The sequence below is a fragment of the Setaria italica genome, chromosome IX, assembly GCF_000263155.2.
Source record: "Setaria italica strain Yugu1 chromosome IX, Setaria_italica_v2.0, whole genome shotgun sequence".
Classification (NCBI taxonomy): Eukaryota; Viridiplantae; Streptophyta; class Magnoliopsida; order Poales; family Poaceae; genus Setaria; species Setaria italica.
The window spans coordinates 33,183,619-33,208,790 of NC_028458.1; the positions used below are offsets into that span (position 1 = coordinate 33,183,619).

Consider the following 25,172-nt stretch of genomic DNA (forward strand, 5'->3'; position numbering starts at 1 on the left):
TCTACAAAAAAAGAACATACAACTGTCAACTAAAATTTTCGGCAGCACCTCCCCTGCACGTGGAGGTTTCCATAACCTGCATCAAATGAAACAGCACGATGGCCGACAACCACATGTACAGAAGAAGGAACGGCACGATGGCCGACTTCCACAAACATTCTTATACCTTAAAATCAGAATTCCCAAGCCCTACAATTTCTAATTTCTAATTTTAACCTACTTTCTAATTCTGATTTTCTAACTTCAAAACGCAAAAATTCATTAACGAGAGGGTGAGGGACGCCGGCCTAGAGAGGCGATGGGACGCCCGACGGCGGTGGGAGCGTCAGGAGCGGGGCACCAGGGCCCTAGGACGCCGGTGGCAGGGGGCCACGGGTGGGTCGGGCCGGGGGCGCCGGTGCCGGGGCCGGGGCGGCGGCGGCCGGTGGGCCGGGGCGCAGGGGCAGGGGGCGCCGGGGCCGGGCAGGGGCGGCCGGTCGGGCGGGGCGCCGGGCAGGGGGCGCAAGCGCCGGGGGAGACGGGCGGGCCGGCGGCGCGGGTGGGGCGGCCGACGGGGCGGGACGGGGCGGTGGCGGACGGCGGGGCGGGGCGGTGGCGGCCGGTGGGACGGGGCGTGTGCGGGCGCGAAGGTGCGGCGGGCGGGGCAACAGGCGGCGGCGGGGGCGGGCGGTGAAATGAATCGATGAAACGCTAAGTGTTGGAATCAGATGGATATCTTCGAATCTTTGCCGAGTGCCCGCGATCTGGCACTCGGCAAAGAGAAATTTTAACTGCCGCCAACGGAATTCGCGTCGGGCGGGTACTTTGCCGAGTGCCAGATCGGGGGCACTCGGCAAAGTCGTATTGTTTGCCGAGTGCTCAGATCTGTGGCACTCGGCAAAGTTAAGTTGGAATTTTTTTTTAATTGAACTACGGTCAAGGTAGTGGGCCCGTGCATCTAGTTTGCCGAGTGCCCCGAGAAAACACTCGAGAAAACAACTCGGCAAAACATCATCTTTGCCGAGTGTTTTCTACAGACACTCGGCAAACTTTACATGAAATAACGTATTTTACTGAACTTTTTCTAATATACTTGGTCAAAATTGTGTCAAAATCACTCAACAATGGTTAAATTAGTTTTCTACTGATATTATTCCATTATTTCATGCAGTTATAGCTCAAATTGCATTTATATCTAATAAAAATCTATAATTGCATTTAATCAATAAAAAATATCAAACGCATCTGAAAAATTTCCAAATTTTGACATGAACCAATCTGTGTTGTATGTTGCCTATACAAAAAGATTTGAAGCCACACCTTAATTCAAGTGTCACTTGGACACCAAATCTTATTGGCTCCTTTCTAACTTCTATGAATCCTTCCATGAGATGAGTCGGTTTCTAAGCATCATATGTCAGAAATTGGACGAAACCTTATCAATTTTTTACCACAGCCTCCACACATAATATCATAACATCTTGACAAATCTTGTGATTTTCAGATTTCGTTTGGTTTTTTTACAATTTAACAACCATTGAACCACAGGTTCGTGGTCGTGTTTTTTAAAAACAATTTTCAAAATTTCTTTTCATTTCCTGGTTGAGACCTCAATCCGGACTCCATAATATGAATATGATTTTTTCACTGATTTCAATCCATTATTTCAAGTACTTGCAGTTAAAATTTGACTTCAATCAAAAAATCCCTATTAATGCAAACAAAGCATTAAAAATCCCAAACAGACCCGAAAATAGACCAACTTTTAATATGCATAACCAAATGTCCTACGTGGGGAGTAGAAAAAGTGTGGAGGTCGTTGGAGGGAAATTTTTGTTTTTTTTTGCCGAGTGCCGACAGAAACACTGGGCGAAGTGTTGGGTTTGCCGAGTGCCTTTGGGTCGGCACTCGGCAAAGTGTTGGGTTTGCCGAGTGTCCAGTCGTGGCACTCGGCGAAGTGTTCCGTGTGCCGAGTGTGTGCGAGTGGCCCTCGGCGAACTCCTCTTTGCCGAGTGTTGGAGGTCAACACTCGGCAAAGGGCTAACGGCCGGCCCAACCCGGTAACGGACGACGCACGTGCGACGCACGCGCTGTTGATTTACCGAGTGTGGCATATTTGCCGAGTGTCTTGAGTCTTTTGCCGAGTGCCTTCTTTTTGGCACTCGGCAAACATCCTATTTGCCGAGTGTATTATGTTCGCTGAGTGCGTCCTTGTATACACTCGGCAAATAGGGTGTTTGCCGAGTGCCCGAAAAAATGCACTCGGCACACTTTTTACACTCGGCGAATTTACTGTTTTCGGTAGTGTTTGATTTAGATATCTGGATACTATCAGAACATGTCATGTCGAAGTTTAATTGGTAGTTTGGATTAAAGCATATTCATTCTCATGTTGACCAGTTTGTATGCGGTCGATCGTCGTGTGGACTTTCATCAGCTGATGTATGTGTTGCATTGACTATGTAATTTATAAGAAGAAAATCAATTTTGGAAACATAAACAAATGCTGATACAAGAAAATTTTTAGTTTTCGTTTGAGATGGGGACACAAGGTGCGTACATTCATTGTAAGATGCTGCTAGAAAAAAAAGGGCACAATCTCATTTACACGGCTGAGAAATGTGGCGTCACATTAGAGCTCATCATCTTGAATGGAAAATGGAGTAGTGTGATCATGGAACGCTACTTCCTTTGAATCTCGGACACAAAATTACAAGAAATCATTTTCTTGATTTCTGGCATGACTTATACAAAGCTACTTTGGTTGACTACACTGCCAGGCCAAATGCTAAATTACATACAAGGTTGCTATCAGGTTACTTATCTAATAGTTTGCGCTTCTTGCCAGCTGATGCTGTATGATGCTGAGAGATCGGCTCCTCATCACAGTATGTAGCAAAGTTTACAAACCTTTTGTAAGGGGGTATCCGCGATTCCCACGCGATTAGTTCAAACTCCTCCCTCGGCAGAATAGCTGAGCCAGTAATCAGATCTCCAAACATCACCTTCGGCAATTCAGTTTTGGAATCGTCAACTTCAGTATGAGGAGGCATTAGGCGAAGTGTAGCAGATGATGGCGATGACCATGATGATGATGCAAGTCTGGTTATGTCTATAGGATGATCTTGGTCCATAAGGTTCTTTGGATGCTCACCAAACAACGAGAAGTTCTTCCGCACCACATTCCTATACTTTTTTAATAGGCTGATCCAGAAGTGAACATTTTGATTTTTCCTCATCATATCAGCACATACGTTTGCCGTGATGAGTGACCCTCCCAAAGCTACCGCTAGATCTTCAGCTATAACTGCCAACTGAGGGTGTTCTTCAGGGTTTGTACCTCCAAATGCAAGAACCTTAAAGAGGTAGCTATACTCCTCATGGGACAAGGCATCAAGACGAACCGGCTTTACCGTCCCAAACCTCGATAATTTTGCAATCCTACTTATGATTATGATCTTGCTTCCTCTTCCCATCTGCTTTACTGATGAATAGAACTTCAACCAATCCTCTTCATCCACATCTGTGGTAAACTCAACCATTACCAAGGACCTCACTGGTCCTACTTCACGCGCTATTCTCCAGATGTTTTCACCCCTGACATGCAAGATTGACGAGAATTTTGACCTGACTTTCTCATTATTGCACACATGTGCAACTAGGGTTTTCTTGCCCACTCTACTACCCCCTATGATTGGGAGAACGGCCGGAGCGAAGGGAGGGATATTTTCTTGCTGCAAGATATTGATGACCAGCTGCTTTTCGACATGACGACCAAACATGAAGTTATCGATGTAAACATATGAGTCATAGGGTCTACGGAACATGCGCTCGCATCCCCCAAGAAGTAGCACAAACTCTTTCATATTAGAAATAGTTGATTCAAGATTATCCAATGTAATTTGAAGCCCATGAATATTGGGAGTGCAATGCTTTGTACAAAGGTGTTCAATGCAAGTGGTGAAGGATAATTCATTGATATTGGAACTGCTAACCTCACTTTCATCAGCGCTTGAGCTGCAGAGAGTCCTATACTTGATGGTGTCCAGAACGTGGTAGCCTTGGTACATGACCTCCACAAGCTTCTTCAGCTGAAGTAGCATCTTTGAGTTGGTGATATATCGCACCTCAGCCTCCTCGACGATCATATGGGCTCTAATCAGTAGATCTTGCAGCCTTTTCATCTTCTCCTCTAACTGCTCTTCACTTTTGTACTTGCTGATCAAGAAGGACATCAATCGGTTAATCAGGTCACCTGCAACTGCAGATACAACCATCTCCATCTTCTTTTTCTGTGCTTATGTCGTCTTACAGAGGTCGCTCAAGTCTGAGCACTTATATCCTCAGAACTGGCGTGTTCCATGGACAACAAGAGAAGCTAAGGTTGCAGACTTGAAGTGAATGAAAGCGACATGTTGGAAGATGAGCTGCCACGTAACCTACTAACCATAGTTGTTTCTCGAGTGGCCAGCACATTACACCTTCAATTTGTTTTGCAGTATGTAATGAAGAAAACAAATCCGAACCTTTTTGTGAGAAACTGAACAAGAAGTGTAAAAGGTTCGTGCTAATTAATTATTGACCGCTACTCTTCTAATGATTCGACCTAGAGGTTTTCAAAGTCCAGAAAAAGAATACCAAGCATGATAGAAACAGGGATGTGCCCAAACCTAAGCCAATTCAACAATTACCAAATAGTTACAAATTGACAGAGTTAACTAACCATGCTAATATTTAATAATAAAAATTGACACAATAGCTAGAAAGTTAGAATTAATAATTGGGAGCAGGTAGCTGCTTGCAGAACACAAGAGTTCTTTTGAACTTTAGCGACAGTAATAGTCTAACAGACAACAGATACCAGGATAAGACTTTCGTTAAAACATCTTGTGACTTTACTTGAAATTGTGTTAGAGAAAGAGTATAGAATTGGTAATGCACTGGCCTTCCACGTCAAAAGCCAACAACTTCTTCTGCACGTCTCCTACCTAAGTAAAGCTATCGTTTTTGTCCTTATGAGTATTGTGGACACGTATGTCCAAGCAAGTCTGTTCTTCTCGTTAATACTGACATTTCTTTTTCGTGAACAGAAGAATAGAATAACAAAACCTATCATCAAAAAGTCCTTTTCAAAAGGGTATTTCAGTATTTTGATTAAGTCGTATCGTTGAATGTAAAGCATTGGACTGATACTGCTGGTGGAAATCATACTACTGGTACCTTGAAGAGGTACCTGAACTTCTCTTATGACGGTCGATGAACAAAAATAGGATTTTTAAGTTTGCTTGTTAAGGTGATCTCCTTACCTATTCTGACCAAAGTTTTCTTCCCAACAGCAATGCATGATGAGCGACCTAAGTCACTACCGGAAACAGTAGATTCGCTGAGTGTAAAAATTTTGCCGAGTGCTTTCTTTCGGGCACTCGGCAAAAAGCCTATTTGCCGAGTGTATTCAACGGGGCACTCGGCAAACATATTACACTCGGCAATAAGGTCTTTTGCCGAGTGCCATAAATACGACACTCGGCAAACAGCTCATATACACTCAGCAAAGCTCCGACACTCGGTAAAAAAACGACGCGTGCATCGCATGTGCACCGTCCGTCACCGGACTGGGCCGGCCGTTAGTCCTTTGCCGAGTGTTGGAAGCCGACACTCGGCAAAAAGGGCGTTCGCTGAGTGCCGCCCGCCCACACTCGGCAACGTGAGAAGTTCGCCGAGTGCCACTCCAAGACACTCGGCAAACATATTACTTCGCCGAGTGTCTCACCCTGGACACTCGGCAAACACAGGACTTCGCCGAGTGTTTCGTTTTGCACTCGGCGAACGAAAAAAAAAATTCGTCCCCTGCCCTCCACACTTTTTCTACTCCTCACGTAGGAGATGTTGTAATCCACAATAAAATTCGGTATATTTTGTGGTATGTTTGCTATTTTTAATGAAATGATTGCATTAATAGGAATTTTTTTATTCATGTCAGATTTTAACTGCAGGTACATGAAATGATGGATTATAAGCAGTGGAAAAATTATATCCATATTATGGAGTCCGGAGTGAGGTCTCAACCAGGAAATGAAAAGAAATTTTGAACATTGTTTTCAAAAAACACGACCACGAACGTGTGGTTGAATGGTTGTTAAATTCTAAAAAAAGCAAACAAAATCTGAAAATCACAAGATTTGTCAAGATGTCATGATATTATGTGTGGAGGCTGTGGTAAAAAATTGAGAAGGTTTCGCCCAATTTCTGGCATATGATGCTTAGAAGCCGACTCATCTCGTGGAAGGATTCATAGAAGTTAGAGAGGACACAATAAGATTTGTAGTCCAAGTGACACTTGAGTTAAGGTTTGGCTTCAAATCTTTTTTATAGGCAACATACAACACAGATTGGTTCGTGTCAAAATTTGGAAATTTTTCGGATGCGTTTACTAATTTTTATTGATTAAATGCAATTACATATTTTTAGTAGATATAAATGCAATTTGCGCTATAACTGCATGAAATAATAGAACATTATCAGTAGAAAAATAATTTAACCATTGTTGAGTGACGTTGACACGATTTTGCGCAAGTATATTAGAAAAAGTTCAGTAAAATACGTCATTTCATGCATACTTTGCCGAGTGTTTAGAAAAAACACTCGGCAAAGATAATATTTTGCCGAGTGTATAGAAAGAGGCACTCGGCAAACTAGATACACGGGCCCACTGCCTAGGCCGCGGTTCAAATAAAAAAATCTAACTTAACTTTGACGAGTTGGAGAAGATCTTTCCTCCTGGCTTCTTCAATCCGATGCAGCATATGATTTTACACCTCCCGTATGAAGCACGAATGGGGGGCCTGTGCAGGGCCGTTGGTGCTATTCAATTGAGAGATGTCAAAAGGTTCTTCGAACTAAATGTAAAAACAAATGCAAAATTGAAGCCTCCATTACAGAGGCATACATTCTGGAGGAGGCGTCAAACTTCACAACGAAATACTATGCTGACAACCTTCCTAGCGTGCACAATCCACCGCCTCGTTACAATGACAGCGAAGTTGAATCGAGCCTTAGCCTTTTTCAAGGACAACTTGGAAGTGCAAGTGGTGCGACACAGAAAAAATTAAAACATAAAGAGTGGCGCACTATCATGCTGTATGTATTGACCAACCTATCCGAGGTGGAGCCGTACATACTGTAAGTTCTGAACAAACTAGTTTTTCCTCAATTTGTCAGTATTCTTCGTCGAACTCTCATGTTTCTCGTTGGTACAGGGAATTCCATCGTAACTTCTGGTGTAATTCAAGAGAACCTACCCTGCACGAAGTCGAGACTCTTCTCAAAGAGGGTGCGGGAAATGGAATGCTCGATTTCATTTCTTGGTTCAAACATAAGGTACAGTCCATTTTAGCTCGTACTTAGCTTGATTAGAAGTTGACCGTACATGCGAATAATATAACGAACCACCCTACTTCAACTTGCAGGCCCAAACCGATTCGTCTATGAATGCCGAGTTGAGACAGGTTGCCGATGGCTGTGCCTATAGGGTCAAATCTTTTACCGGTTATGATGTAAATGGATATCGCTTTCACACAACAAGGCATGAGCATAGTCGGTCAAATCGAAGAACGACAAATACCGGAGTTTTTACGCCAGGCTTTGATGGTGTAGAGTACTATGGAAGAATTGAAGAGATATACGAACTAACTTTTCATGGTTGCAATGTTATTAATCCAGTCATATTCAAATGCCATTGGTTTGATCCATCAGTCGTGAGACGGGCACCTAATCTTGGGTTAGTCGAAATTCGCCAATCATCCGTCTTAGAAGGAGACGATGTATACATTGTCGCTCAACAAGCCACGCAAGTTTATTATTTGTCGTACCCGTGCCAATCCGACGACCGTCTTAAAGGTTGGGATGTTGTGTACAAGGTATCGCCGCACGGTAAATTACCGGTACCAAACAATGAAGATTACAACATTGACCCCAACACATATGACGGAGATTTTTTTCAAGAAGATGGGCTCGAAGGGAATTTTGAGATTGATTTAACCGACGCTTTCGGAATGGAAGTGGACAATGAAATGGTGGCTGATGATGACGCTGGAGAGGAGGTTCATAATATGAAGGAGTTAGAATTACTTCAGCGGTTACAGTTAGGACAGGAGCTTGATGATGACACTCCTCCTTCGGAGCACGGGAATGATTTTATTGACATGCGTGACAGCGATGATGAGACTTATGATCCAGCTAATCCCGATCATGACGATTATTTCTAAGACATGTATGGGCCGTACTAATTTATTTATTATTTGTCATACCATGTTATTTATTAAGTATGTCTACTTTATTTTGCACATCTTCCTAATTATATTTTGTGGGCAAATGCAGGTGACTCAACAATGGTGGGCGGTAAGAGGAAGATTACAGCGCTTTATGAAAAATTAAAAGCTGTAGCTTCAGGGTCAGGTACAAGGTCAGACGCATCGAGAGGTCGAGGGAGGCATCGAGGGAGGGGTGGAGGCAGGGGTGATGCACAGGTCGAGGAAACGGAGGGGGCACAAGTCCTTCCTAGAGGCAGGGGTCGGGGCAGGGGTCGAGGAAAGGGTAAAGGGGTGAGGCCCCCCTCGCCTGCGCCTTCGTCGTCGTCTGATGAGGAGGTACCTTCCGCGCATGCCTCTAGTGACGAGGCGGAGGTACAGCCGGAGCAGGACCAGGAGCAGGAGCAGGAGCTGGAGCAGGAGAGGGAGGAAGGGGAGGAGGCAGGGGATTCGCAGTCCAAGATCTGGTTGCGAGGTCCCTCGTCCCTCCCGAGGCAACCCATCCCTCTTCATTTATGCCCACTGATTCAACCCACTGGGGCAAAGTAAGTTCCTCCACACTTCTCAGTACTTTTGATATGTTGAAATTTACAATAGAAGCTAATAATGTATATTAATCACTTGTGCAGGAGTTGGACTAAGCTCAGTGGGGGTGCCCACAACCGCAAGGTCAACGGCATCATCGGTCTTTTGTGTAGGCTACACTTCCCTGGTCTAGTGGTCTTCGCCGGACAGGAGGAGCCGGCCTACATGTGGGACCACTACGTGGCCGCCGCCGACGTCGGTGATCGTGACCACAGGCAATTTGCAAACAAGGCGGAGCGGGTGAAGGCCGAGCTGTGGGTAAGTATTCGAAGCACTAGATTGCTTAATACACCAGCTTCGCTAGACATTCTTGAAAAAATACTTGTTTGCAATGTGTCTATACGCAGGACTTTTATAGATGCCAGGAGGGATTCGAGGCTAGGGCGGCCTCTGTCATTGAACAAGCCGCCAAGAAGCTTGTTAAGGATATGCACTACGAGGCGTGGGTTCAGGCCATCATCGACTTCTATGCTGAATACAGAAAGATGAGGGTCAAAAAAGAAGAGGCCAGGACAATGAACCTGACCAAGGATGAATTCATGATGGTACGTACAGAAAGTTAATATTTACTATTTCTGAGATTAATTACGCTTCCTTCTTTTGTTATATGTCACACACTTGATGATGTAGGTGCCTCCGTGGTGGTGCCGATCCTTTACCCGGTGCTGGGAACAAATGGTGGACGTGTGGTTGCAGCCCGGGTGGTTGGAGAACCACGTTGCTTGCCGGGAGCGGCGTCTGCAGATGCCATATGCACCACACCATCAAGGCAGCCTGAGCCTTGATGAATACAAGGAAAAATGGGTACGTGAATTCATTTCTTTATTCTCACACATAATACACATCATACTGCATATTTTGTAATCCTTTTGTATTTTTGTCGCAGACGTCATCACATGAAAGCTAGGAGTGCTCCCGGTTCAAGGCATGGGTTATGTCCAAAAAGGGCAAGGCCACGGCAGACATCGACTTCAACCCGGAGGACCCGCCCGAGGCATACAGCCATCCCAGCATCCACAGCCGCGTCACCGAGTACACAGCAATGGCGAGGGAGGTTTATGGGCTAGAGTTCGATCCGAGCTCTCAGGATATTGATCCTGAAATTGTGATGAGGGTGGGAGGAGGGAAGAAGCATGGCAGGTATTGGATTGGAGATAGCATGATTGACACTACCAGTACTCCCACCCTCTCCCAAATCCGAGCAAGGAGCACGGACTCGAGCCCCGCGATACGGCCACGGCCTACCGCTGCACAGTTACAGATGCAGGCTCTGCAGGTTATTCCTGTTTCTTTAATTTTTCATTCATTTTGTACATATCTTGGCATTGACAATAAGACATTGGGATGAAATATTGTAGGCCCAGGTGGAGGTAGAACGGAAGCGCCGGGAGGAACTAGAGGCGAGGATCGAGGCGGATCGGCAGCTAGAAAGGCAGAGGACGGAGCAGATGTTTCAATACATGCAGAGTGTCTTTCACAGTTTAGGTCAGACTCCACCACCTTTGCCACCGAACCTATTCCCGCCACCTCCACCACCTCCTGCAGCTACTCCTGTGAGTCACTCTCAACCGTACAATCAATCTAGAGTTAAACTAGAAACTACAGGCACTACAGACTTACACTAGAAAAGTGACTAATGCAATCTCTATAACTTTGTGCAGAATCAATCGGCGGCGTCCAATGCAGAATCTTCTTGGGGGCAGTGGCCACCTGCACATACTCCTCAGCCTCCTCATCCTCCTCAATGACTTGTGAACTAGAGGTGTTAGCTGTGGTAAAACTTGTGAATTACTTGTTTCGACGAGAACTTGTGAATGTTATTTGTGTGCTTGTGATGCTTGTGGTGCAATTTATATGCCTGTGGTGTAATTTATATGCATGTGCTTCTCTGGTTGTTTTTTGAGAGGGGTCTTTTATACGTAACATTTCCGTTTTTGCAGCAGGTGGTCGGATACTTTGCCGAGTGTTAACACTCGGCAAAGAGGCCATTTTCTGTAACATCGACGGCTTTGCCGAGTGCATTGCTAAAACACTCGGCAAAGGCGTCATTAAATTTTTGCTGGATTGGTCTCTTTGCCGAGTGCCAAGAGGGAGGCACTCGGCAAACTATGTAAGTTCGCCGAGTGCCAAGAGGAAAACACTCGGCAACCGGCTCAAAAAATTCTGGCGGAAGCAGCCTCTTTGCCGAGTGCCACCGGGAAGGCACTCGGCAAACCGGGAACCTTCACCGAGTGCCGCGGGGAAATACACTCGGCAAAGATTTTCTTTTTGCCGAGTGCCATCTAAAATACACTCGGCAAAATGTAACTCTTCGCCGAGTGTCGGGCGCCTAGCACTCGACAAAGGAGCCGTTACCGTCACATACCATTACCGCTTTTGTGCCGAGTGTTATATTTTGCCGAGTGTTTTCTGGCACTCGGCAAAGGCTTTGCCGAGTGCCCGACGGTCGACACTCGGCAAACACACTGTTTGCCGAGGGAAAGTTTGCCGAGTAGGGTTCGCCGAGTGTTACACTCGGCAAACCCTTTGCCGAGTGTATTTGGACCTTTGCCGAGTGCCTGGGGCACTCGGCAAAGTTACTGTTTCCGGTAGTGAGTATAAGAAAATGTCATATTTTTTGTATCTATGGTTGTAGCAGTTTTATTGAATTATTGCTGAGCTACTATCAATGGAATTTTTAGATGCTAAACCACTACAACCTTCCTGAAATATACATGCACGTATATTCTCGTGCATAGTAATCCCATTCCTCTAAAGAGTTTGAAACATCACTTTGTAGAGATACAGTGCAAGGAAAAATAAAAAAACTTTATCATGTCTGGCTCTTCACCATTAATGCTTAAAGTGGAATGGTTGGTTGGTTGGTTGACTTACACAGAAAAGTGAACCACCAATTAAATGGGGATGTTGATCAGTTAGCCCAGCTGCAGAAATGGGTTAAATATATACCTTGCCTTTTAGATCCTTTGCTTCCTATCAGTATTCACCTAAATGGTCGGATTCTTTCCCATAAACACTCCTCTTCTACTTGTTTCCTCCACACAGTATTTGTCGTTAATTTATTTTTGTATCCACTGACAAGGGGTTCGAATTTGGTTCAAATAACGGATTTCAAATATTAAAAAGGCATTGATACCGAGTCATTAATGGATCTCCAATATTTCCGATACTTTTTATACTATCTATATTATTTTCTCAAAAATCAGGAATCCATCAAAGATGGTTTTCGTGAAAATTTATATGTTGTGCCAATAATTCCTCGATTTATACATCGAGAAATTTTCTAAACTGCCCAAAGATGTTGAAGAGCCAACTAACATCATGTGCTGGTCTCAAAGGAATTCGACACCAACAGATGTGTAAATGGAAAGAGATAACACTTGTAGGTTCTTTAAAAAATAATGAGTCTCCCTTTACAACGGGGTAGGGCTCCCCTTTTATAGTGACCCATGAGCCACTTTACATTTTGAAAATATCCTTTCTCAACTACTACATTCCTAGGATATGCCGTACATAAAGGTCATTAGGGTAACGTGTACAAATTGAATTCCTCTACGTAGTCACGTTCATCACGCCTTCATGTAGTCACGCTTCTCACGCCTTCATGTAGTCACGCTTCTCACACCTCCATGTAGTCATATTTCTCATGACTTCATGTTGTAATGCTCCTCACGCCTTCATCTTCTCAACCTCGGGACTTTACCTTTGCGCCAGAAAACCTCCAGCCTCGTGCCTTCGTCCTCATCCCGAGAAAAATGCCCAACCTCGTAGCATTCGGTCCATCATGTTGCTCCAAGAGTTTGTAACCTCGCGACGTTTCCCTTTATGTTCCATTCTTAAGTAAGGAGTAAAATAGGTGAAAGCTCGGTGCACTAGACTTGTTTCAAGCACTCCAGGGTTAGCTCGATTAGAGTTCAGTCATCAGTTTAACAGTCTCTAGCTTCGAGTCCCTAGGGCAACAGGAAGGAAGCGAGGATAAGGGTTTTATTGCCAGAACAGCTTCCATAAGAAGTTGCGATGTTAACTGAGTTTTGTTCCCTAGTTCGGGTCTTGCGAGGTTAGAGAGTTTTTACCTGGAACGGTACTCAAGGTTGTTTAGTTTTTAGGTGATCCCCAACAATAGCCCCTCGTGGATGAGGGTCGACTCCGACGGGCCGAACCCGCGATGAAGGATCGCTCTATAAAAAATGTCACCCTTGAGCGTTGGAGGAGAGATGAGCCAACAGTTACTTTTGCACCTGCCGTGTCGATTTCTGATTGGTTGTTGCTTTGGCTTCAGTTCGAGGTTCGAGGCACCCGTTAGCACGCCTATAAAAGGCGGGGGGGGGGGTGCGGGTTGCTCAAGGTTACCCTCCCGTCTTGCTGTGAGTTTGCGCACTGTTTGCTGGTGCTTTAAGATTCATGCTTCCTGTGCTGTTTTCGTTGACCTTCATAGCTTCAAAGGTATTGTTCTTATCCGTATTTTTCATTCTTGCTTACCTCTTGCTTTATTATTTTGTTTTGATTTAATGTCAGTGTGTTGTTTAGCTAGCTCGGATTATGCAAACGACGAGGTTGATGACTTCTGAAGAACAAGCGGAACAAACGAGGCTAGGGTAAGGTGGGCAAAGCGTTTGAATGTGTTTCTGTGTTTTCAAGTTGTGAGGATCCGCCTGATATTGGCATTATCATGCTGTAAGTGGGTAAGGCTTTGGGGTTGCTGTTTTGGGTATTGTTAGGCTCGGCTTTAGGCATTTTGTTGGGTAGGTTTGGGGGGGTAGTGGTATTTCGTGTAGAGGCTAGGAAGGTGCAAACCTTGCAAGGCTTGTTGACTTTGGGGTTGAAACTATGGTGAGTGTTGCCACATCATGGTAGGTTGAAAGTTTGCGAGGTTGGTATTTGGGTTTATATGTTGATAAGCTTGGAAGTATGGCTGTTGTGGCCAAAAAGAGGTACAGTGGATGGTGGTGCTGCGGCAGCTCATTTCTCTTCAACTATTCTTTCGAAGATCTTTTTTGTTTTTGGGAAAAAGTCGGTTGCATGATCTAGTTGCTTACCATGAAAAGTGCAATAAAACATTCGAGGTTGATTGTTTCAGTTGTGCGGCCTCGGAGGTCCTCTGCCTCGGCCTCTTCCTCTTCCGAAATGACCGCCTTTCTGCCCATTGCCATAATTTGCTTGCTGTTGTTGCTAAGGTTGTCTACTATGATCTTGGTTTTGTTGTTGTGAGGATTGAGCACCCTCGATTGGTAGCACGTGTTGAGCTGGGTATGGTTGCTGGTGTTGTGCAAAATTGTATCTGGAGGCTTGCCAATTTTGGTCTTTTTGAGCTTGCCTTTGGCAGTTTCTTTCCATCACTCTTTTCTATGATCCTCATTGGACCTGCAATACATTTCCAGCTCGGCGAACAAAGCTTCCATGATTTTTGGCTTTTCTCTTATTAGATGTGAAGGTTTTGGGCCTGGTGCTAGCCCTCTGATGCAGGCTGCTATGGCTACACTCTCATCCATATATGGAGTTTGCGATTTTAGTTGCACAAATCTTGTGACATAATTGGCCAGGGGCTCTTTGTCTTTTTGGATGCAATGAAACACGTCGCTTGGTTTTGAGGTCTATCCAACTATAAATTGACTGCGGTGGAAGTAGTAAGTACCAGTTTACCACTGCTCTTTCATAGGTTATGATTAGGGACTTGACTAAAACCACATCATCTCCTCCAGCAGATGCTACTGGAGCTTCGTAGCTCATGAGGAACTGGTGAGGGTTATTTTGCCCATTGAATTTTGGCTGTGTGACCGCCTTGTAAGTTGTAGGTCATGGAGCTATTTGCAAGGCCAAAGACAATGGAGAGTTTTTATCAACCGTTACGTAAGCATTTGTCATCGTTGGAGCGTTTTTCCCAACGAGGTTGGGATTTGCATACGGTATAGGTGTGCTAATCATGACATGCTGCCGTTCTAAAGTTGTGGTTGCGGTGGCGTGGTTTGCATGTATGGCAGCTCATCCGACTCCTCTTGCAATTCCGCTAGTTGTTTTTTTGCTTGATTTAATTTCGCTATTTTGCTTGTCGCTAGCCGTTGTGCTTCCAATTCTTGAGCAAATCTTTCCTTTTCTTTTTTCAGTGTTTTGAGCTGCTTTAATACTGAGGCCAGTTCTTTTTCTGCCTCCCCAAGTAGATCATTTCTTGAGCTTGTTTTTGGTTCTGCTTGGTTCGAAGTCTCCGCCTCGGCTCTTTTCTTCTCACTTCTTGTTCTTAAACTAGGCTCGGTTCTTTTTAATTTCTCCAGGGTGTTTGTGTTGTCTTGATCCATAGGAACAAGCCCTCTTTCTTGCTCTCTTTCACCCTCGGTTGTTTCCTGCGGTGCGGTCTTCTTCTTCTTTGGTTATGGCATCATGGGTTATTTTGTGGCTGAGAACACGGTGGGCACCCTGTTGGTCTCAAAGGAATTCGACACCAACAAATGTGTAAATGGAAAGAGATAACACTAGGAGGTTCTTTAAAAAACAATGAGTCTCCCTTTACAACGGGTAGGGCTCCCCTTTTATAGAGACCCATGAGCCACTTTACATTCCAAAAATGTTCTTTTCCAACTACTACATTCCTAGGATATGCCGTACATAAAGGTCATTGGGGTAATGTGTACAAACTAAATTCCTCTACATAGTCACGCTTGTCACGCCTTCATGTAGTCACGCTTCTCACGCCTTCATGTAGTCATGCTTCTCACGCCTTCATCTTCTCAACCTCAGGACTTCACCTTCGTGCCAGAAAACCTCCAGCCTCATGCCTTCGCCCTCGTCCCGAGAAAAATGACCAACCTCGTGGCATTCGGTTCGTCATGCTGCTCCAAGAGTTTGTAACCTCGTGACGTCTCCCTTTAGGTTTCGTTCCTATGTAAAGAGTAAATTAGGTGAAAACTCGGTACTCTAGACTGGTTTCAAGCACTCGAGGGTTAGCTTGATTAGAGTTCAGTCATCAGTTTAACAGTCTCTAGCTTCGAGTCCCTAGGGCAATAGGGAGGAATTGAGGATAAGGGTTTTATTGCCAGAACAGCTTCCATAAGAAGTTGCGAGGTTAACTGAGTTCTGTTCCCTAGTCCGGATCTTATGAGGTTAGAGAGTTTTTACCTATGAACGGCGCTTGAGTTTGTTTACTTTTTGGCCGATCCCCTACACCATGAATGAAAGAGTCATTTGACTTCTCTAAGAACCGAAACATTTCTTTATTTTCTTGCTATGTTGAATCCATAGTCATAAGCACGCAACCTGATATGGATAGTTATATAACAGTCTGGTATTTATTATGTCAACTTTGAATTGTAGTAACTCTCCATGTACTTTTGGTCACATTGGAGATTCTGTTTAGTAGCTAAAAGTGATATTTAATTAATCAAGTGGTTTGTACTGAATACCAAGCTATTTGACGAAGCATGCAACATCGAAGGCCTTCTTGATTGATAGATGGATGGTTAACATACAAGAATGCACCTAAAATTGAAGTATACATAATCAGGACATATCAATTGAATAATTAAACATCCCAGTGTTATCTGATGAAGTACAAGGATGTATGTCCATGATACAATTTGCCATTGGGACCACGCCACTCAAAGTGTTAGAGTGCGCAGCGGAATCTGACCCAGCCTGTTATACCCATGAGCTAACGCCCCATCAAGCCCAGGTCCATCGGAGCCCAACAAGACCTTAGGCCTAACTCAACCCAAAAGATTAGCCTGATAGATGAGGGCTGTCCCCACCTTTATGTTGTGCTCCACCACCGTCAATTTCCAATGTAGGACAACCTAACACAAAGAACCCGATGTTACTGGATACATATTGACTTACGTTTTTTGTTGTCTGATGAAATACAAGTATGCTTGTCCACGATACAATTTGCGATAAACTTAGTAAAAGGGGGTATTCTTGATTCCCATATAATCATCTGAAACTCCTCCTTAGGTAGAATAGTAGTTGAACCTTGTACAAGGTCTCCAAACTTCACCTTGGATAGTTCTTTCTTGCACAAACTACTCTCGTCATGGGATGGCATAAGATGGAGTGGAGCAGAAGATGGTGAAATCAGCATTGTTATATCAGTTGGACGGTCCCTTTCAAGAAGTTGTTTTGGATGCTCACCGAATTTGGAAAAATTACGCTCTAATGAATTCCTGAACCTCTTCAATATATGGAACCAAAACTGGACATTTTGATTCGTCCTTAGCAAGTCAGCAAGCATATTCCCTACAAGAAGTAAACCGTTTATGTTCTCGGCCAACTCCATAGCTATTGATTCTAGTTGTGGGTGGTTCTTTGGGTCTGTCCCTGCAAATGCGAGTACCTTGAAGAGGTAAGAAAACTCTGATTGTGACAAGCTTCTGAGGAGAATTGGCTTTACAGTTCCAAACCTTGCTACCTCTTGGAACCTACTTAGGATGACCACTTTGCTTCCTGCACCCATATGCAATGTAGCCGAATAAAACTTTACCCATTCGCTGTCATCCACATCTGAAATGAACTCAACAACAACTAAAGTCCTAACAGGCGTGAATGTTTCACCGCCTATTTCATAAAACTATTGCTTTTCAAATGCAGAACTGAGGAGAAGTGAGAGCGGACCGTATCATCATTGCAAGCATACCCGACAAGGCTTTTCTTCCCAATTCTGTATGCACCAATTACTGGGATCACAGCTGGAGCACCAATAGGAAAATTGTCTTGCAACAGGGCATTGATCAACTCCTGCTTTTCCACAACGCGACTGAACATGAAGTTGTCAATGTAGATATAGGTATCATAGGGCCTTTTATGCATCTGTTTGCATCCACTCAAAAGAATGACAAACTCTGTCATATTCGCAACAGCAGTTTCCAAATTTTCCAGCGAAGCTTGTAGCTCATGATCAAAAGACATGGTAGTCCTCATGATGCTAGAAGCTGCACGGGTGCGCTTAAGAGAAGCTGACAAGGCAGATGATGGTGTCACCTGTTCTTGGAGTGGGCCCTCCTCAAAGGGTTTCAACCTGAAGGTGTTGAGCACATGGTATCCTTTGTACATGCCATCAACAAGCATCCTGAGCTGCACCAGCATCTTGGAATTGGTGATGTATCGTCCCTCGGCCTCCTCGACTACAGTATGGACTCTTAGCAGGAGATGATGAAGCCTTTCTAGCTTCTCTTCGCGACATGACCTTTCTGTGTGTTTCTTGATTATGAAGGAGATAAGTCGGCTGAGTATTTCGCCAGAAATGGCAGACAGGGCTACCTCCATTGATGATTGATTCATTGAACAGAAAGGACTGGCAGCATGTGTGTATTTAGACGAGCATATATATAGCATGCTCACTTAAAAGTATGGCTTAGAAAGATGGTTGGTATTAGTTAACTAGGAGCAGTTAGCTGAATGCATCACAAAAGAGTTTTATATGAGAAGGACGACTTTGACTTTCTAGACAGAAGCAACACCAACTACAAGGTAAAGAAAGATTTGCTTTGTTATCTGTTCAGCTTTTCCGTACTCTACAGGAAGGTAATACACCAAAAGTTCAGGGTCCTATTTTTTCTGCTAAAGAACTAGTACACAGCACTTTTCTGTCCCATCGGTTTGGCATTGAAGATAAAAATCAACTCTATGTGACTTGGAGAGAACAGCAATGACATCAGCACATCTCACTTTCAAGCATATATTGACTTTCTTTGTTCTCACCAATAATCTTGGCGTAATGGAAGTTTGTTCTTATCAGTATTCAGTAGTGGTGTATTCCTCATGTTCTTGAAAAAAAATACTGTTCTAATTATCAACATGGATCTTCATATATTTTTGTACGGTGAAGAATAGTCAAACAATCCTTGAAGGTCGTTTTCAAAAGGGTTATTTAGTCCTTAGATTATGTTATCTCGGGATTACTAGGCTTGCGCGTTTGTGTATAACTGTTGCTCTAGCCCTGCTGGAACAGTCGGTCAGCTCTAGTACTTTTGTTCAGAATATGCATTGGTGAAGTGCAGCTCTGTTATGCCTAGTACTAAATTTTCAAAGAATAGATTGCCAAATGCTAGAACATTTCTGGGTAGTTGGCACGTCCTTGTCAAAATATGTCAGTCAAGTTTCAGCAGCGCAGAAAGTTATTCCCCGGCAATCAGAGTAATCGAGGCGAAATTGAGCAAGTAACTGTAAATTAGGCTTCCAGGACAATTCATTTAGGCATCTACCAGGTCCCCTGTGCTTTCTTCGATCCTCTATGCACCCTATTGTTGTTCACAATCACAGCCGATGGAAACGGCCATAGCTGCGGTTGCAGGTGAACTTCTCAGCCGATTCATCTCCTTCACCATAAACAAATTCTGCTCGAGCTATGAATGCTTGGAAGGGAAGGGGGAGAGGCTGCAGCATCTCCTGATGAGGGTTCATACCGTAGTTGAGGAGGCCGATGCACGACACATCACCAACTCTGGAATGCTGATGCAGCTCAAGATACTTTCGGAGGCCATGTATAAGGGCTACCTTGCGTTGGATACCTTGAGATTCCAGCTCCACGAGGATAGTTCCATGAACAAGGTTAGCGACTCATTCCCCATCTCTTCTACCACCCGTCTCAAACGTCGCCGCACAATTCTTGATCCAATGAATAAGGGCAAGGTCCTCGACCATGAGGTGAATGGTGCATTGGAAAATCTGGAAACAGTTGTCTCTAACATAGCAGAGTTTGTTGTACTATTGGGTGGGTGTGAGCGCATGTCGCGTAGACCCTATGATGCATATCTTTACATGGGCAATTTCATGTTTGGTCGACATACTGAGAAGCAAAAGCTCTTGAACTTCTTATTGCAACATAACCCAGATGATGCACCTGCTGTCCTACCTATCATTGGTGGTCTTGCCGTTGGGAAGAAAACATTGGTCGCCCATGTATGTGCTGATGAGAGGATACGCTCACAATTCCCTTCAATTTTTCATCTGAATGGAGACAACTTTCTGTCTATTGTCGACCATGAAAAGGCCATGCTGGAGATGTCGCTGCTAGTTGTTGAGTTTGTTTCAGATGTAGATGACATGGAATGGAAAGAGTTCTATTCATTTGTGAGAAGAACAAATAGAAGAAGCAAGGTGGTCATCATAGGCAAACTTGAAAGGTTAGCAAGATTTGGTTCAGTAAGACCAATTTTTCTTAGTACACTTCCATATGAGGAGTTATGGTACCTCTTCAAGGTACTTGCATTTGGAAGTGCAGACCCAGCTGAACATCCACGGCTGGTACACATAGCAGAAGGATTTGCCAAGGAATTGCATCAGGAAGGATCACTTGTCGCTGCAAATGCATTGGCTGACATGTTGAGAAGGAATCTGAATGCTCAACTCTGGTTTTGCATATTGAACAGGTGCAAAAAAGTGATTGAGAAGAACATCTTCGCATACGGTCAGAAACCAATATCACTTATCGAACAAGGCCATGAGGTAGACATGACAGACTTCGCTTTGAACCCTGTTTCTCCCATTCACATCATACCATGTACTAGTAGCAGTAGCACGACTTACGTATACGCTCCAGTGAAAGAATTACCAAAGGTGACACTTGGAGAACTGGTATTAGATCCTTCTGTTAGGCCGAACGGACAATTTAATTTAGTGTCATGGGAATCAAGGTTACCCCCTTATACTTCTTTTGTTCACTTTGTTCCAAATTGCACCGAAGGTATGCCTGAAGGTACTCATGTTTCGGAGGAAGCGCAGAGGAGCGGCTTTCTAAGAACATGATATATGTAATTATACTAGTTAGATGTACCATTTTTCAGATCAGTGGCAATATTGTATTTGTGTGGCACTTTTATTTGATTATTGCAAACTATTGGAGAAATTTGATGATACTAGCTAACCGCTCCACAACCTATTGTCATCAAGTCGTGAATGATGTACTAATTCCATTTCCTCTTATCAGAAGTGTTATGCTTTATTATTGTTTAAACTGATACTGCAACGTCAAATGAATGAACTTTACCCTCCCCAGCCTTCAACACTACTTCCTCTGTTTTTGAATATATGAAGTTAATGACAATCTATAAAGTAATTAAGTAGCTTTCCTAAACATCGAATGTTTAAAAACAGAGGGTGTACCATTTACTTGACCAAACAACAATCTTCATCATTTGCTATGGAAAATGTTTTGCACTATCCAGGATTCATGTGCAATGGTTCAGTTATGCTCATATCCACTTATCATAGTTTTGATATCTCAATACTAATGCAAGAGTCACAACAGAAAAGTGATTCACCAAGTACAACAAGATTATATGAGTCAGCCCTATTGTGTTGGTAGGAAAACAGAAAATGGGGAATTAAAGAGCGTGGTGCAAGTGAACCATGGGATTTGTTATTGGGATGTGCCTTATCTTCTCTGCATACTCACTACATATAGCCTTGGGTCAACCCAGCGACTTTGATGAGGAGAACATACATTGGGTCACTACTCCAGCACTGGCTAGGAATACTACTAGCGGACTTGGCTGTGGCAGGATCAACCTAGTTGTGATCATTCTTCACATCATTCGCTGATCTCTTATTATTGCTTTTCTCACTAACCTTAGAAAAGGCATGCGTATCATCCCCAACAGTCTCCTAATACCTCATCACCAATACCAACTTATTAGGATAGCCCCAATAGTATCAATTTCGATATTATCTCTAGCAGCTCTTCAATATCTTGTCCCCAATAACTACTGATGCCAAATGTTGGGGCCTTTCCAGCCATCTCTTATTCTTTGTTTCTCCAGTTATTTTTTATTTTTTGTATTCGTCCAATATTCCAAAAGATTGTTGTTTACATGTATTTTGTATGAAATATATTATAAATATGCAAAAGAAAATGATTTGCTCAGAAATAGCATTATTGTTAGGATTAGGCGTCTAGTCGCATAAATGATAATATAGATTAATATACATTACTGCACAAACACTCATATGGGGAGTGACACCGGGGTGGTCATGGGGGCTGGGGGCAGAGGAGGCCCCTGCCTTGGCCTACTAATGGTGCGTTTGGTTCCAAGGACGAAGTGGGACGGGACGGGACGATCTCACTTCATCCCGCGTTTGATTGGAGGACAGGTGGGACGGGGACATCCCTAGAAGAGAATATTCTCTCTATATGCGGGATACCACCGTCCCTCCAAAACGAGCGGACGGGGGCGTCCCACTTCATCTCCGTCAACGCCGTTTCTTTGCGGGCGCGGTCGGAGCTCCCACGGCCAGGGCGGGCGCGGCAAGATGCGGCCACTGCCAGAGCTCCCGCGGATGGGGCCGTGGCCGAAGATCCGGCGGGCGAAGGCGGGTGCGGCCGGAGCTCCCGCGGCCAGAGCTCCCACGGGCGGAGACGGGCGCGGCCGGGGTGGAGGCGGGCGCGGCCGGGGCGGACGGGGGCGCGGCCGGGACGGACGGGGCGGACGCCGGCGGATGCGGGCGGAGGCCGGCGCGGCCGGGACGGATGGGGCGGACGCCGGCGGAGGCGGGCGCGGCCGGGGCGGACGCGCGGGCGCGGTTGGGGCGGATATGGTCGGAGGCGGGCGCGTCTGGGAGGATCAGGAGGCGACGAGGTGGAGCAGGGGTGGCGTGGGCGTGCCAGGGGCGGCGGCGGGGTGGATCAGGGGGCGGACGCGGGCGTGACCCAGGGGCAGCGGAGGCGAGCAGGGGTGGCGCCGCGGGTGGAGCAGGGAGGCCAGCGTGGCGCAGGGAGGAGGAAGAAGACGTTGTTAGTATGACGAGTGGGGCCCACAAATGGTGTCTAACGGAAGGAGAAAACGGTGCTCATCCCGTCTGTTGCAATCTCTCCAACCAAACAAAAAATTAGGACGAACCCATCCCATTCAACCAAACATAAAATGGGATCATCCCATCCCAGAAAACTGGAACAGGACCGTCCTGTCCTACATTGTCTCCCATCCAAACGCACACTAAGATCATGATCCGGAGTCATACTTGGTCGAGGGCATGTACTCCTCCATCGATGATGCTTCATTATCGATGATAGTGAGTTGGAGCCCTCCGGTATTATCTCAATCTCCTTTTTCTAGCTTTTGTTTACTATTTTGAATCCACTAGAAATGTACCTACCTTGTGGGTTAATAATTACAGAAGAGTCATGGCTCATGATAATATGCCTGTGCAAAATGTATTTCTCTACGTGATTCATCACATTAACAAAAAAATTGTGAACAACCATAATATTTGTACAATAAAATTAGTGATGCTGCTTTGCACTTGCACAACACAGAAGGATTGGTATGATGATAGAATCCACGATAACAACCATAATATTTTTCTACGCAGGATAGGTACTAAATATCATGCTACATGGTAGAGCATGCGACTTTCAGTAGCGATCCTCAGTCCTATTCAGGCATCCCGACGTCAGTTGATACATGACCACTTGCTTATTGTGGACTGGGAAAGAACACCAGCATTTTTCTTCAATACAAGTTGCGATAAACTTAGTAAAAGGTGGTATTCTTGATTGCGAAGCTAATATCTGAAACTCGTCCTTGGGTACAGTACGACTCGAACCTTGTAGCAGGTCTCCAAAAGTCACCTTAGATAGTTCTTTCTTGTGAAAACTACTACCACCACGAGGTGGCATGAGATGGACTGGAGCAGCGGACGGTGAAACAAACATTGTTATGTCAGTTGGACGATCTCTTTCTACAAGTTGTTTTGGATGCTCACCGAACAAGGACAAGTTACGCTCTACTGAATTCCTAAACCTTTTCAATATAAGGAGCCAAAATTGGACATTTTGATTCTTCCTGAGGATACCAGCAAGCACGTTACCTGACAGAATTAACCCTTGTAACATCTTAGCTATCTCCATCCCTATAGATGCCATTTGCGGATGGTTGTCAGGATCAGTACCTCCAAATGCGAGTACCTTGAAGAGGTACATAAACTCTGCATGAGATAAGTTTCTGAGGCGAATTGGTTTCACTGTTCCAAACCTCGCTACCTCTTCAAACCTACTTATAATGATCACTTTGCTTCCTGTGTCCATACGCGATGCAGCTGAATAAAACTTCACCCATTCACTGTCATCGACATCTGAACTAAACTCAACAATAACTAAAGTCCTCACACACAAAAATGTTTCATGGCCCACTTTCTGAAAACTATCATTGTTCAAACGTAAAATTGCGGAGAAGTTAGAGCGGACCATACTATTATTGCAAGCATACCCGACCAAGCTTTTCTTGCCAACATTGTAGTCACCAATAACTGGGACCACGACTGGAGCACCATGAGGAGAATTATCTTCCAACAGGATATTAATAATTTCCTGCTTCTCAACAAGGCGACTGAACATGCAATTGTCAATATACAGATAGGTATCGTAGGGTTTTTTAGGCATCTTATTGCACCCACCCAAAAGTATGACAAATTCTGTTATGTTCGCAACAATAGTTTTCAAATTCCCCAATACAGCTTCAAGCTCATGATTGACTGATGAATTTATCCCCATGGCACTTGGGGCTGCACAGATGCGCTTATTAAGACGAGCCAGACAAGACAAGGCATATGAATTGCTCACCTGTTCTTGAGTGGGCATCTCCTCATAGGGCTTGTACTTGAAGGTGTCAAGAACATAGTAACCTTGGTACATGGCATCCACAACCACCCCAAGTTTCACAAGCATCTGGGAATTGGTGATGTATCGCCCCTCGGCGTCCTCAACAACTGTATGAACTCAGTAGGAGTTGCTGAAGCCTCTCTAGTTTCTCTTCAAGAGATGCCCGGTCTGTCTTTTTCTTGATTAGGAAGGACATGAACCGGCTGAGTATTTCACCTGAAATGGTAGACATATTTTGCTCCATTATCGAAGTTTGTACTTGTTGAGAGACATGAATGTCAGAATGTGTATTTAGTCGAATGTGTAGCAGGCTCAAATAAAAGACTGATGAATTGGAAAATGCTCGACATTAGGTAGCTAGGAGCAGTTAGCAGCATAAACCACGCACTTAAGAGTTTTATATGAGTTGGACAAATTTGACTATGGACTTTGTAGACAAATTGACACCAACTACAAGGAAAAGGTTTTATATAGCAACAATATCACAAGACATTATCCTGGAGAAGAAGTTAATGAACAAATTATGCTTTACATTCAATTTTTCTTTTCGGCAGACTGCAGCAAGGTAGTACAGAAATATGTTCATGCCGCATTATTACAATTAACTGCATGTAGCACTTCTCCATATCAATTATTTGGTATTGAGGTAAAAAACAAACTCTATACGTGGCTTTGTTTGATCTTACCATCTTGACGTGCAAGAAAGCTTGTTCTTATCTGTAATT

At 44.4% G+C, this 25,172-nt stretch overlaps 4 protein-coding genes across 4 annotated transcripts; 1 reads left to right on the plus strand and 3 right to left on the minus strand.

Annotated features, from left to right (window-relative positions):
- Nucleotides 1-2,795: 2,795 nt before the first annotated feature.
- LOC101782536 lies at nucleotides 2,796-4,262 on the minus strand. Its single transcript, XM_022829730.1, has one exon. It carries the CDS (start codon nucleotides 4,260-4,262, stop codon nucleotides 2,796-2,798), a length of 1,467 nt encoding a protein of 488 aa, XP_022685465.1.
- Nucleotides 4,263-16,351: 12,089 nt separating this feature from the next.
- LOC101759207 lies at nucleotides 16,352-18,131 on the minus strand. The gene has a single exon (XM_022823549.1). It carries the CDS (start codon nucleotides 18,129-18,131, stop codon nucleotides 17,409-17,411), a length of 723 nt encoding a protein of 240 aa, XP_022679284.1. The 3' UTR covers nucleotides 16,352-17,408.
- Nucleotides 18,132-18,935: 804 nt separating this feature from the next.
- On the plus strand, nucleotides 18,936-20,721 carry LOC101782948. Its single transcript, XM_004983363.3, has one exon. The coding sequence runs from the start codon at nucleotides 19,116-19,118 to the stop codon at nucleotides 20,595-20,597; it is 1,482 nt and encodes a 493-aa protein (XP_004983420.1). The 5' UTR covers nucleotides 18,936-19,115; the 3' UTR covers nucleotides 20,598-20,721.
- A 1,319-nt stretch (nucleotides 20,722-22,040) lies between these two features.
- Nucleotides 22,041-24,513, minus strand: LOC106804526 (translation initiation factor IF-2-like). The gene is made up of 2 exons (XM_014805812.1): nucleotides 24,056-24,513; nucleotides 22,041-22,614 (listed from the first exon to the last, which is right to left on the minus strand). Exons 1-2 carry the CDS (start codon nucleotides 24,511-24,513, stop codon nucleotides 22,041-22,043), a joined length of 1,032 nt encoding a protein of 343 aa, XP_014661298.1.
- Between the last annotated feature and the right edge of the window lie 659 nt (nucleotides 24,514-25,172).